Below are 13,104 nucleotides of genomic sequence, written 5' to 3' on the forward strand. Positions count from 1 at the left end.
TAAAATATTGCAGGGATCGTTTTTAGCATCAGGATGTGACCCAGTCCATCTCTTCCCAGAAATTAGTCAAGAGGAATCATCATTACATCCCAGTTTGCTTTGTTTCCAGACATTTTTGAAAACAGAGGCTCTAATTCTGCAAATACTCCAGGTAGATGACCATAAAAACACAGCAAAAAGGGGAACTTTATTGGAAAAAGGCCGAGGGTGGTGTAGCCTGTAGGCACCTGGAGAGGAAAATAGGCAAATGTTCACATCTCTGCACTAATAAGAGTCCACAATTCTGGGTTCTCTACTCACTGGTGAAACTCCAGGTAAAGACCTGCTCCACCTCTCTCCAAGCTGAGTCCTTCAAGGCTATTGGATTACAATACCCATAACCCACTGTCAGCAGGGCCAGCTTGGAGAACATCAGGTTGGCCGCTCAGCTGGAGATGTTAAAGAATCAAGGCTGGGAATAAAGTTCAGGTGTCCCTCTGGTTCCCTGAGCTCCTTGGGCAGCCTGAGGACTGCTGGAAGCCAGGCCATAGAAGGAAGGCGCTGCTTCCAGAGGCCAAAGCTTTTCCCTGGACAGTCGGGCTCTGCAGCTGCAACAGCCAGACCAATCCTCACGGCCCTCATCATGGCCTCCGGCAGCCCCTGCTGGGCCCTCTTGCTGCTGCTCCTGGCGTTTACTCTTGAGGAGGAGACCTGGGCAGAGGCCCCTTTGACTGGAGGGCCCAAGCTGCCAGGCCCTGGGCAGCAGAGGTTTCTGGATGCACAGGGAAGGAACAAAGGCAGGGGAGGGGGGTTCATCCTGAGCAGGGAGGGAAGCCTCCACGCCAGCAGGAGGACCCAGCTGACCACAGTGCATGAGCCCCAGGACAAGACCAAGCCAGCCTGGCTGCACACCCCATGCCTGCCTGACCCTTGTGGGCAGCCACCCTATTGCCAGACCTGGCTGGTCAAAGTGACTCTCCTGGGGGTGCTGGGACTTCTGGTCATGGGCGGCAATGGGCTGGCTATCGCGGTGCTGGCCTCCTCGGTGTCTGGCTGGAGCCACAGTAGCCGCTTCATGCTGCTCTCGCTGGCTGCGTCGGATGCCGCTCTGGCAGTCCTGGTGGTGCCCCTCAACCTGTACCAGAGCCTGGAGTTGGGGCCAGCGGCCCCCAAGGAGGCTGCCAAAGAAGAGGCCGTCTACTGCCGGGTGGTGGCCTTCATCAACTCCAGCCTCTTTGGGGCCTCCCTCTATTCCCTGGCCGGGGTCTCCCTGGAGCGTTACGTGGCTGTCTTCTTCCCTCTCCACTACTGCCGCCTCCTGAGCCCCAGGCGGGTGCTTTTGCTCATCGTGGCTGCCTGGCTCCTGCCCGCCCTCCTCCTGGTGCCACTGGCCATCCCGGCCCCTGTGGCCGTGCTCCATGTCCGCTTCTCTGCGGCCGCCCTGCTGTGCGAGCCGGACTACGGCTCCAACCCCTTCTACTCCCTCTGGCTGGCTGGCACCATCTTCTGCCCAGCTGCTGCAACCATCGCCTTCACCAACATGCGCCTCTGGCTAGTGGCCCGTTCGCAGCGCCAGCGTGGAAAGGACATGGGCTTGCTAGGGAAGGCGGGGCGGCCCAAGAGGCTTCGGATGCTCCACCTGGATGCTGCCGCCCGAATGCTGCTCCCGGTTGTGTTCGCCTTCTTTGTCTGCTGGGCCCCTTGTATAGGCACCATCGTGTACAACTGTAAGTGCTCCAGAGCACAGCAACACACACACACACACACACACACACACACGCACACACGCGCGCACACACACACACGGCAAAGGTGCAGACGTGTTTATGCCACGCAAGAGGGCTTTTTTCCCCACCCAGGCAGTTATATGAGTTCTTAGTCATCTCTTCTGTGGCCAAGGAAGACAACATATGGGGGTGGGGAAGTGAAGGGCAGGGAACTGGGTGCTGGGGGGGGGCTCTGGGATTGGCTCTAAATTGTTCAAAAGCGATATTGGCAGTTGTAATGTGCAGTTATGTTGTAATCAGCCTTCCCAAGGCAGAAATCTGTCCCTGTGCAATTCCGGTTATCTCTCCCCACACAAAGGCTTTTCTGCACATCTGGAAAATGCCAGGTGGCCAAAGGCTGATGCATAATTTGCATTTGGTGCCGAGATTAAGCCTGGCCCTTTAGATCCACGGCAGGAGCAGCTGAGTCAGTCCTCAGAGCTGGAGATGATGCCTCCTCCCGTCTGAGTGAGCAGGGATTATGTTCGGAGGACAAGGGAGGGTGGAGATTGTCTTCTAAAGAGAAGGAGGAGACAGGCTGTATTCAGCTTCTAATTTTTTTATTCATGAGCTTGTAATTTGTCGAAAGAAATCTGTTTTCTCTAAACATGCAGCTCCCAATGGGCGAACCATCCTCCAAGTATGCTATGAGTCCCATAATCCTGAAATGACACATTTCCTGAGAATTCTGGTTGTTGTACCACCACGATACCTTGAAGGCATCAGCCTGATATAAATGGTGGAGCCTTGAACTCACCTAAGACAGGACGAAGGAGCCAAGATGCCCAGATAAAATACAGGCACCCTGCAGAAACTTACTCACTCCTGTCTGTCTCTTTCTCTCTTTTCCCAGCAATCACCCAGGAAAGAGTCCCCGGCTGGCTGGAATTTGTTGCTTTGTGGCTCCCCATTGGCAGCGGCTTCCTCAACTGCTTTGTCTACTTCTGGGTCAACAGGAACTTCCGGCACAAAGTCCAGAAGGTTGGACAAAAGCATTGCTTGACCTGCTGTCTAACCGAACAGGACCTGCGGCCGCAGCACCTCCACAGCATCTCTGCTCAGGTGAGGATGGATTGTGAACCTCCCGGCCTTTCCCCAGATTGCTCCCTTGGTGTGTCGCCTTCCAGCAATGGCCTTCCTCTTCCCCTGCATGGCTGATCACCTGCAGGAATCCAATCCGGTCTTCTTACAGTGAGGGGGTTTGTAGCTCTTAAAGGCCCCTCGCTTCCAGGGCGTTTGTGCAACTGAAGAACTATTTGTCTCCTGGAAGATCTCGGACTCTGGAAGGTAATTCAGGAAATGGATCTATCAAGTCAGTTGAACTGAAAATATGACTGCAGCCCCCTCCCCTGCTGGCCTCACTTTCCAGACAGACTTCTGCAGGACCATCCAAGGACATAGGTCAGTGATGGGTGATGGAGAAGCATCTTGCCTGAACAAGGTGGGCTCTGTACCAGGCCTTCACGGGGGAATGTGAGAAACCAGCCTCTGGGGATGATCTGGGAGCATCCGGAATAAAATAGATCTCCGGGGTGAGCAGTTCTCACATCTTGCCTTTTACACTCTGCCTTCCCTTTAATGACCAATTTGTTTGCGATACCATGAAAAGAAAACCAGGGCCAGGATTTGTAAGACAACCTCACTCAGTTTTAATTCCCTTGTTTTAGTGGCTGCACTTCTGCTCTTCACTGGAGATTTAAGAGAAGGTTTTAGCTGATCCATGGACTCAGCCACAACAGTTGGCCAGACTGGTCCCTCCGTCAACTGAAGGGGGTGGGAAGCGGGGGGCTCCTCTATTGTAGAAAGATGCATATCTGTCTTTTGCTGATTAGCATTCATTATGTTATGCTAATCAGTTTCCTGAAAGAAGAAAGCTAGAAGTTATGATTGTGATTTGCCCTCCTTGGTAGTATTTTAGGACATCCCCTTGGTTGGGTCCTCCTCCTATCTTGGGAAATCTCCCACCTTTCAGAAGGTCGGGTGGGGTAAGTTCCAAGACCCTTGAGCCTCTTTGGCCTGGGACATCCAGCTTTCCCACACTGTCCCATTTTCCTCACCCAGTCAGCCCTTCCTTCCTCGCCTCTTTAGTAGTCTTTCCCTGTGCTCCCTCCTCCATTTCCTTTTTTTATATACTGAGCTTTTAATGACACAGGCTGAGAGCAGAGATCTAGTTGGGACAGATCAAAGTCTAGTCTTTGTTTTTCCTGCCCCCAATTTAAGAGTAATGGTTTGTTTTGTGTGCTGGGATGGAATAAAATGCAGCACGAGTGACCTCGGGGCCTGGTCAGAAGAGCCAAGGTGGTGGACGTGGCAGAGTGAGTGGCTGTAGCTTTGCCTGTTTTTATGGGTGCCACAATAGAGGCAGCTTTGCTCGTCTTGACGTTTGGACCTCACTCTGCCAATGCCTTGGAAAGGCAGGCAGGGCTGCTCTGGTTAGGCCAGGAATTCTGCCATGAGAATGAATTAGCCAGCCAGCCATCGCCAAAGCAGCCCCCTCCCTTGGGCTGCCATTGCCACTCTTCCCAGCTGGCACCTTCATCTCGCTGGGCTAGAAGGGATGAGTGCCCGACGTCGCTGGGGTGAAAAGGTTGGGCCGAAATGTCAGCAGGGTTTCCGTGGAGAAGAGGCAGTTCATGGTGGCATGTCAGAACCTTTCAGTTTTTCTTTCTGCCCACCCACCCCTGGTCCTCCTCCTGCCTTCCCTTCGGGTGTCTTTCCCAGCCTTGATGATTATGTGCAGGATTCATGAGAAATACCTTTTATCTCCATCCAAATCTGCTTTTTTTTTTTTTTGCTATTTTTTAAAAAAAGACTATGGTTTGAAATATTCTGTGAACATCCTTTTCGTCTTGCCTTTATTGAATTGTTTACTGTAGTTTCTTGGATAAAACATATTAAAGATGACATTTAGATGTATTAAATAAAAATAAAGGTGTTTTGGATTTAATATGTTCTCCCACTGCAGTGTGTTCCTAGGATGAAGGAAAGCGCGGTGAGGAGGCAGAGGGGGAGTTATTAACCAATAACTTGAGTTACCTGGAGGAAGTTTCCACTGAGCATCTTGCTCCTCTGTCAGGACAACATCCCAATGGACAGAAGGGGAGGGAAATACTTCCCACCGCAGGATTTCAGCAGAAAATCTTAACAATGAAAGAGGATGCAGCTTCCTGCTCCCGCCCAGCTGACTTCTCTGAAGTGCTGGACCAGAGAAGTTACTTTTTGCCCATGTGCAGGAGTCCCTGTGTGTGGCGCTGATGGACATGGATGTCCTCTCCCAGCCTGATGTTCCTCTCCAAGCACATTCAGCTGGAGTTCCCACCACCCTGACAGGATGACAGGAGAGAGAGCGACTGCAGCACATCTGGAGGAAGGTTCATAGGCCAGGAAAGGCCAGACAGCTACTTGAGTGTGTCTCCTGTTAGCATCCTTAGCATCTCCATGTTGGTTGTGCTATAGAATTGCAGACTTGCCTGCTCTTCTCATACTGGACAATGGCCTGCTGTTTACTGGGGACAATGAGCCCTTCTTACTCTACACTTCAGCCAGTTCATTTGCAGAAGAGGAAAGGGGGGAAGCACATCTGGAAAGGCAGCTGCCAAAGGATGCCTGTGCAGCTGTGCGCTCTCCAGCTCACTGAAGACCCATTTCATACCCCACCAAAAATCCTCCTGAGCCCCCTTTGCTTGCCAGGAAGAGAGGAGAGGAGGCCTCTACTGGTCTCTGGGCTACTCTCTCCGCCTCCTCTGCACAAGCAGGGGGGAACCACTAGGGACACTGCAAATAAGTCAGATTTATTGAAGAAAGCAAGAAGATTTCCAGCAACTGGTGTGACTCAAGCAAGCCCTTAATTCTAAACACAGAAACCATCTTACATGTGGCCTTCCTTCCACCCTTCTTGAAAAAAAACTATTTGGTCCCCTCGTTTGAGGGACTGGCTTGTCTCCATCTGTTTTATAGTCATCCAATTTGCTTTCAGGCTGCTTTTTATGACTGTGTAAGAATTCTCTCTCGCAGACCCAGACTGGTGTGACACCTTGCTGGGCTACTTCCCAGTTCTTCTTCCCAGTGGGAGAAACTCCGATGCTGGAGCTGCCATCCTGAGGCAAGCTGGTTCTGGACGGCCCCTTGCAAAGGTCAACTGAGGTCTTGGAGCAGCTGCTCTCAGTCCATGTCCCACTGGAGGGGCCAGGGGTGGCCCCCCATTTCCTGCTGGTATTTCTCATTGAACAGAGCGCTCTGTTTGGGGGAGAAGTGGTTCCTCCAGTCACCAACAATACCTGGAAGGGCAGAAGGAAGATCTTGCTGAATCGGCAGCTGGGACGGTGCTTATCTAGCAAAGGAAGCTAAAGGCTGAGCTGAATCTGGGAAGGGCAGCACTGCCCCAACTCTCGCCAGCCTCCCCCCACTCCCAACCCATCCCCCATGGCCTTCACTGACCTTTCCTCATGAACTGGCTTTTCTGAAAATCCATAATCTCAGGAGGAACAAGTTTGTAATTCACCATGATGTTCTCTTTCATGACAGCAAAGCTGCAGTGCTCCAGTATGTACTCAGCCTGGTCTGGCTGAATGGGGTGGTCCAGGAAGGCGCTCAGCCGCTCCACGCAGTGTTTCAGGTCCTAGGAGGAGAAAAGGAGGACAGGGAGGAGGAGGATGAAAAGAAGGAGGTGATGAACAAAGCAGGCCCTATATCCTCCACCAGAAGAGCAGGAAAGACCAGAACTCCTGTTTTATCCAGGAGAAAGATGAGCAAGATGAGCAAGGAATAAAGGAGGAGCTGTGGGACCCAACCTGAAGGGAGCCCATCCTTTGACTCTTGAAGGGGTCAAGGGGTCAGCTGCCTGCCCTGGCCCGAGGCAAGAGCTCTACTGCTGAACCTTGTTGCAGAAAAGGATCCGTGAGCTGGGAACGATGGGACTTGTGTCCCAGGACAGAAAATTCTGTTGTCATTTTAGAGCCTCCAAGGACAAAATGTGGCCGCCTGGATATTAGCCAGCAATTCTCATGATTTTCACAGCTGGGAATTGGGAGTTTAGGAGCATTGGAAGGGCCAAGCTTGCACATTGCTGCTTGTAAACCAGAAAAGGTAAAAACAAAAGTAGCTACCTATATATGGATCTTAGCTGCCAAACAAACAAACAAACAAAAAATCATCTATCTGAATTTCGGGCCATTTGCTTTCCTCTCCGTAGGGGGCTAAAGCCAGTCATAACCGAGCAGGCCTCTTTTGTTCATTTGCTGCCCATTTCCAGACCTCTCTCTCTTTTCTGTCCTTCCACCGGCCTGACGCCTGGAGGGATGGAAGGGAAGAGAAGGCTGGGCAGGGGGGCTCCTTCCTTCAGCGCTTGCCTCACGAACCAGCCTGGATCAGGCTCTCTAACCTTTGTTCCCGTTCACACGGCCCTCTTCCTGTCAACAGGCCAGCATTTGAAACCACCAGCTTGTTTCGAAATAAGCTGGTCTCCTTTCCTGCCACAGCTGGCGCCCGTCTGTGGGCAGACTCACTTGATGGAGCTCCTCGTAGGTGATGCAAAACAGGCCCAACTCTTCTCGGCAGCTGAGCCAACCTTTCACGTGCTCAAACCAGGATCCGTAGTGCACTGTTTCAAAGCAGGGAGAAGACCAGGATCAGAGAGGGAAAGGAGCCGCAACTAACAAGGATCCACCTCCTTTCCTGGCATCTCAGCCTCCTGGCTTCCCTTCAGCTGTGCTTATGATCCAGCTGAAGAAAGTCAAGTCACAAAATGTTCCATAGCAGCATCTGCTTTGAGTCAGTCTATCGCCCAGCCTGACGCCAAAGGACTTGATGGACTGACTGGGTGGGAGAAGGACCGTGGGCAGAGTCCTGGCAAAGCAGCCGCTCCCTGACAACCCCCCAGGGCCCCCCAGGTGTCTTTTGGTATCTGCCCTGCTAGGAAAGAAGTCCCCAGATGGAGGAATCGTCCCTCTCTCTCCCCCCTAGGAAATTGCCAGCTCTTTAAAGGGCAGTTCCTAGTGCCCTGGCCTGCTGGCCCCTCAGTATGGTCTTGGGCAGCCGTTAAAGTTACCCTGCTGGAATGAAGGCTGCGAAGGGCTGGAAGGGAAGATGAGCCCAGCAGCCCTTGAAGCGCCTTCTAGGAACTGGCAGCTCCTCCACTGCCCTCAAGGGTGGGATCCGAGACAGGAATCCCTCAGAAAAAATACCCTCCTGGAAAGCCTCGGGGTGCATTCAAGAGCAGAAATGTTTTAATCCAGCTCCAGATGTGCCTGACAACACTTACTTTGTAAAACTGCCGAAGAATGGAAAAGGACCGTCCCAATTTTTTTTAAGAAAATCCAACCCGCTAAGGATGAAAGCAGCCGCGTTGATGCCACTGATACAATAGCAACATATTCACCATCTCCAGCCTGCCTGAAAATGCCATCGCCCACCTAATGCCCTCTGAATGCCTGGAACCGCAATCCCCAGAATTCCCAGCCAGCACGAGCAGAACTATCCTCCACCACATCTGGAGATCATCAGGCTGGGGGAGGCTCCCACAGTCCCGGAAACCTCTGCCTCCATTTACGGAACCACGGCTTCTGGGACTAATTGGAAACAGTTGCTACAAAGCAGTCAGGTGGCTTTAAGCCAGGCAGGTCTCCGAACTTGGCAACTCTAAGACTTACGGACTTCGAGTCCTAGCTACGCTGGATGAGGAATTCTGGGAGTTGAAGTCCACAGATTTTAGAGTTGCCAAGTCCAGAGACTCTGGCTTAAAGCTAAAACACCACCCTCACCTTGTTAAAACAAATGCACAAGCCCCACAGCCCCCAAATTTTCAGTTACAATACAAAATGCAGAATGAAAGCAGACTGTGAGAGCCGTAAAGACAGTAGGATGCCCACAAAGGAGCTGGCTATACAACCACCCAGTTCTACCACTTCCTCATCTGAATTTTGCAACTGCTTTTTAAGCATAATGGCTTAATCTACCCTATGTTGGCAAGCGGAGATGTGTGTGTGTGTGTGTGTGTGTCCGTCCTTGGAGCCCTTCCACCTACCGGTGCCAGCCATGAAATCATGAAGGAAGCCTTCAAAGGAGGCTGGGTCAGGGAAGAACTTGGCCATTCTCTGGAAATGGTAGTAGGACACAGCAACATCTTTTGGGTTCCTGATCACATAGATCACCTGCAGCAGCAAAGAATGGACAAGTTGATCTCCCCATAGGACCGCCTGCCATCCCACCCTTGGGTCTCCTCTGGCTGCAGTTTCCTTGACTAGCTTCACAAGTAACACCATGGCTGCACTCATGACATGCTAAGCTGAACATGCCACATTATGTCCCTCTGAAAGCCCCCTGAAGGTTTTGCCATCGTTCTTGTGAGTGCTGGCTCTGAAATGAACCCACAGAGTGTCCCCGGAGACGCACCCTGGGCTTAGCTTTCTTCAGGGCAGGTGCCAGCACTGGCTGGGGCAGGTGGGTGGTGAGGAGGCGAGGACACCCGATGTGCTGAAGTTGCTCTTGGAAATAGCTGTGCTCCAACCAGGGAGCTCGGGCCCAGTTGGGAAGAGACTTGATGGGCTGGAGGTTGCCGTTGCTGTAGATCAAGGTCAAGATTTCTTGCATCCACGTGGTGCCTGGAGGGCAGGAGGAGAAGGCTGGCCGGTCATCATGACCTGTGGAACTGCAGGCTTTTTGACTGCGAGAACTCTAGAGGTTCTCCTTGGGAAAAACGGCCCCTTGCGCAGAAAAGAAAGTGGTGGGGCACCTGCATCCACTCATTCAGAGAACAGGAGGAGAAATGAGCCTTTGGGGTTCAACGGACAGCTGACTGAGCATCTTTACCCTACTGATCTGTCAGCTGGGCAACTTAAAAGGTACTTGGAGCAAAGGTTCACCCCAACATTTCCCCAAGCCCACTCTGCCATTAGCAATTAGGGTGCTCTTTTCCCCGGCAGCTGACACCAGTGGGAGAAAAAAGAAAGCAAAGAGCTCTACCAACCTTTCAGCTACCTGCAGTAAAGCACACAGTTAATTGTCTGATTTACTAATAGTCCATTAAACATAAACAGTGGATAGACATGCATGCAGATTAGAGCTAACCTCTTGGGCAGAACCATTTGTGCCAGCATATTTGTCCGCTGACTCAAGGGCTGAAAGAAAGCACATTTATGCAACTACGAGAGAGACCCCCTACATGAAGAGAAACATTCTCTCCTTCCTCCCTCCAGAATTACTGGTAAAGTTGAGAAGGGTGCTCGGCTGTCCAGCTTGGCTCAAGGGCCAGGAAAGTCTCTAGTGCTCTCAAGAGTCCTGGGATGAGGAAAGGAGGACGGCTACCTGAAAGGACAGTGGGGACCTCACATGGATTCTCTGGGTTGATGGGGTGGGGATGTAGGCAAAGGTCTGGTTGATGAATCGGGGCCCTTCACAGCTTCTTGGGCGGGGTCTTTCTGGGAGGAGAAGGCTGAAACTGGACAATAGCTCAGGGGTCAGTCAATGATTAACTATCCCACTACCTCTGAATATTTCAAAAACCATCATTTCCCTTTGAGTGAAGACCAAACACTTATTGTTTCAGAGGCCAGATAAGATAGTCGTCTGTCTCATTGTTTCCCTTTCAAACAGCAGCCCAGTATCTATCAAAATAATTGATGGGTTTCCACACTCAAACTGCTCAGGCAGCCACAAAGTTCTTGTTAAGGGTTACTTGAAATGCCACGTTGCCTGTTGCGAGACTGGTGTGATATGCACAAAAATGAAAAGGTGATGAAACGGAGGAAAGGCTGGTGAAGATGACAGAGCTAGCTGAGATGGCAAAATTAACTTGCTTGATTAGAGAAAGATCGCTGATCAGTAACTACAAACCCTGATGGACCTTTTGCTGACAAAAGAGACTACAGCCAGGAAGATTGGAAATTGCTTCTCTGTCAACTTTCTTTTCCTTTTCTATTTTTTTCCTATTGATGATTTTTCTTTATTTTCTTCTCTGGTTATTACTTGGTTTAAAAAATTTGAATAAAGCTCATGAAAGAAATGTAACTGTAAGTAGAATGCCTTGGTTCAAAAGTGCTTCGTCTCAGCCAGAGCCTTTCCATTATTTTGCATTTCCACTGAGGGCATCGAATAAGCAACAACAAAGACAGCAGCTTCTGCAGAGAGGGGGAGGGGGAAGCAGTTTTTCTATGAATGAGATATTCCATGACCCCCCCCCAAGGGAAAAAAGGTCTTCAGACCCACCGAGGGAGGAATAAGAGCCCACCTGAAGAGGCCTGGAGCAGAAGGAACTGTCCCATCTGAGCCATCCCAGCCAGCTTCAAAAGGCTTCCAATATCTTTAGAAGAAGCTCCCTTTTGTACTCTTGAGTAAATCTCACAACCGGATTTGGTTTTGCACAGAGAGTTTGCCTGGTAAACAAAGAATAACTTCCATCCTCCTCTCCTAGCACAGGTTCACCACACCCTTTACCTGATTTGGGGTAAGTGACGAGGAGCACATCCGTGTCCTGGAACTCAAAGTTGCTGGCAAAGTGGAGAGAGCTCTCGGTGTGGAGGTGTCCCGGCAGGCGTATGTTGGCAAAGACTTCGGTCACATCCAGCCGAGCCATGGCGCTGGCAGCAGCCAGGAGGCCTCTCTGCTCTCCTGCAGCCAAAGAACCTCCCTTTCCGCTGCTCAGCCCAGGGGTGGGAGGTATCCTCCCAAAACACTCTGAGCTTTTCTAATCAAAACCATCATTCCTGAAGGCAGAATTGTTGTCAGCAGCAGCCACAGGTGGATTCAGAAGGTCAGCTTTCTTTATCTCTGGAAACAGCACAGATTCTTCTGTACTGGAAATAAAACCAGAACAAATTAATCAATAATTTCGTAACTCTGGTTGGGTCTTTCCAACTGTTCTTGATCTTTCAGCCAAACTGGATGATTTGCAAGATTCTGTCCTCCTGTTTTCATGGCTAATTGTTTTATTTCAAATTCTTTTTTTTTTTTTAAATCTAAATGGCAGGACAAAGAATAGACTATTCATGGAGATGCCAGCAATTTGACAAAGCAGCTATGCACATCTGGTCTGTTTTTGTGAATATGAATACAAGTAGCAAATCTTAACCTTAATTTTAAAAATAAATCATTTGGAGTGTGGACAGCACTATTGGCTTATGAGGGGGGAAGCTGGGCCAGAAAGAAAAAAAAGGCTGCACATTATATTCATAATCGTACTTGGGAGGGGAAAGCACAACACAATGGTATAACGTGTGGGGAAAAGCTTCCTGTGGGTTGCTGGTATTTGCTTTTCTGAGCTACTTTGTTATTGATGCAAGAATGGAAAAACCTGATCTGTTTGTTATGATAGTTGACCTGCTTAAGTAATTGTTAAGAAAATATAAAGCGAGAGAATAATTGAACATGTGTGACTGTGTGCAAGGTAACTTAAAAAGCACAACGGATTAGGAGAATGTCTTTTTCTGTTCGATGTTGAAGTCCGTCTTTCAGGAACTCTGCACATTCCCAAATGCCAACGTTGTGTTTTCTTAATTTCCAGATTAGCCCTCACAGTCTGTCTGGAGAAGAACACCAAGGCTCACATTTATGCAGCCATAAATTCAACTTCAGTGCTTGATGTCCCGTTCCCTCTTCCATTCCCCACCCCGCTCCAGATTTTTTCCCCAGCTTTCCCAGCTGCACAAATAAAAAAAGGGGGGGGAGCAGGAAAAAATGTCCCAAAGTAAGTCTAGACTCCCTTCCTTTCCAGCTAAGTTCCTTTTATGCGGTTCTTACAAAGCACGACCCCTCTTAGGGTGAGTTTTTGCAAGGAAACCAATTTAAAAGCAAAGTCATAACTTATTATGTCATTAATCATAGTTAGATGGACAGGTTGCCCCCCCTCCTCACCTAAAATTTAACAGGAGCTTAGAAAGCCCTTATAATTAACTTGATCCCTGCTTATCTCTTTCCTAAGCCTCTTGTCTGTTGGTTTCTAATTACCTTGCTCAGTAACAGGCAGAATTAATCAGTGAACCATCATGGCTGTCTCTACGCCCTCAAATCCCATCTACACACAGAATGGCATCTCTTTCCCATGGAGGCTACTATGGATCATCATAACTCCACACTACGAGGTCTCTTGTTACCCTTGCTCTCCCCCCAATTAGCTACGCTGAGCTGCTGAATCAAATCTGGGGAATAGCAGGGCTGAAGTACAACTAGGTGGGCTGCCTCATTCCAGCGAGCCTCTTGTGCCCACCGCTGCAAACTCATCTGCCAAAGGGGGGGGGCAGAATCTCCTTCTGGCATTGGGGGGCTCACCCTTTTAAGGCTTTCAAAGGAAACACAGCTCAGGCTTGGCAACCCCCTGGGTACTTTGAACAGCTGCATGTGTGACTGGCAATCTTGGCATGACCAACTG

The 13,104-nt window shown here is 50.2% G+C and overlaps 2 protein-coding genes across 4 annotated transcripts; one reads left to right on the forward strand and one right to left on the reverse strand.

Moving 5' to 3' along the window:
• Nucleotides 1–622: 622 nt before the first annotated feature.
• LOC139323641 (probable G-protein coupled receptor 21) lies at nt 623–2,903 on the forward strand. Its single transcript, XM_070953069.1, has 2 exons — nt 623–1,706; nt 2,599–2,903. Exons 1-2 carry the CDS (start codon nt 623–625, stop codon nt 2,901–2,903), a joined length of 1,389 nt encoding a protein of 462 aa, XP_070809170.1.
• A 1,680-nt stretch (nt 2,904–4,583) lies between these two features.
• LOC139323649 (sulfotransferase 2B1-like) lies at nt 4,584–11,528 on the reverse strand. Of its 3 annotated transcripts, none has more exons than XM_070953082.1 (6): nt 11,175–11,528; nt 9,135–9,382; nt 8,767–8,893; nt 7,250–7,344; nt 6,183–6,363; nt 4,584–6,022 (listed from the first exon to the last, which is right to left on the reverse strand). In XM_070953082.1, exons 1-6 carry the CDS (start codon nt 11,311–11,313, stop codon nt 5,907–5,909), a joined length of 906 nt encoding a protein of 301 aa, XP_070809183.1. In that variant the 5' UTR covers nt 11,314–11,528; the 3' UTR covers nt 4,584–5,906. The 3 variants fall into 3 exon arrangements, with proteins under 3 accessions (XP_070809183.1, XP_070809185.1, XP_070809186.1); XM_070953084.1 differs by having other exon boundaries at nt 9,135–9,343; nt 11,175–11,509; XM_070953085.1 differs by lacking the exon at nt 11,175–11,528 and adding an exon at nt 10,969–11,101 and having other exon boundaries at nt 9,135–9,343.
• Between the last annotated feature and the right edge of the window lie 1,576 nt (nt 11,529–13,104).

Source organism: Pituophis catenifer, unplaced genomic scaffold (genome assembly GCF_029215685.1).
Source record: "Pituophis catenifer annectens isolate HBS135680 unplaced genomic scaffold, rPitCat1.0.hap2 SCAF_13, whole genome shotgun sequence".
NCBI classification, from domain to species: Eukaryota; Metazoa; Chordata; class Lepidosauria; order Squamata; family Colubridae; genus Pituophis; species Pituophis catenifer.

What these genes read in the sequence shown, in the direction of transcription:
- LOC139323641 (XM_070953069.1), top strand. Translation starts at nt 623, where the DNA reads ATGGCCTCCGGCAGCCCCTGCTGGGCCCTCTTGCTGCTGCTCCTGGCG. An exon ending in AGGCACCATCGTGTACAACT is followed by an intron (nt 1,707 to 2,598) that starts GTAAGTGCTCCA and finishes CTCTTTTCCCAG; the next exon opens with CAATCACCCAGGAAAGAGTC.
- LOC139323649 (XM_070953082.1), bottom strand. Translation starts at nt 11,313, where the DNA reads ATGGCTCGGCTGGATGTGACCGAAGTCTTTGCCAACATACGCCTGCCG. An exon ending in CGTCACTTACCCCAAATCAG is followed by an intron (nt 9,383 to 11,174) that starts GTAAAGGGTGTG and finishes GCAGTTCCACAG; the next exon opens with GTCATGATGACCGGCCAGCC. An exon ending in AAGCCAGTTCATGAGGAAAG is followed by an intron (nt 6,023 to 6,182) that starts GTCAGTGAAGGC and finishes CTGCCCTTCCAG; the next exon opens with GTATTGTTGGTGACTGGAGG.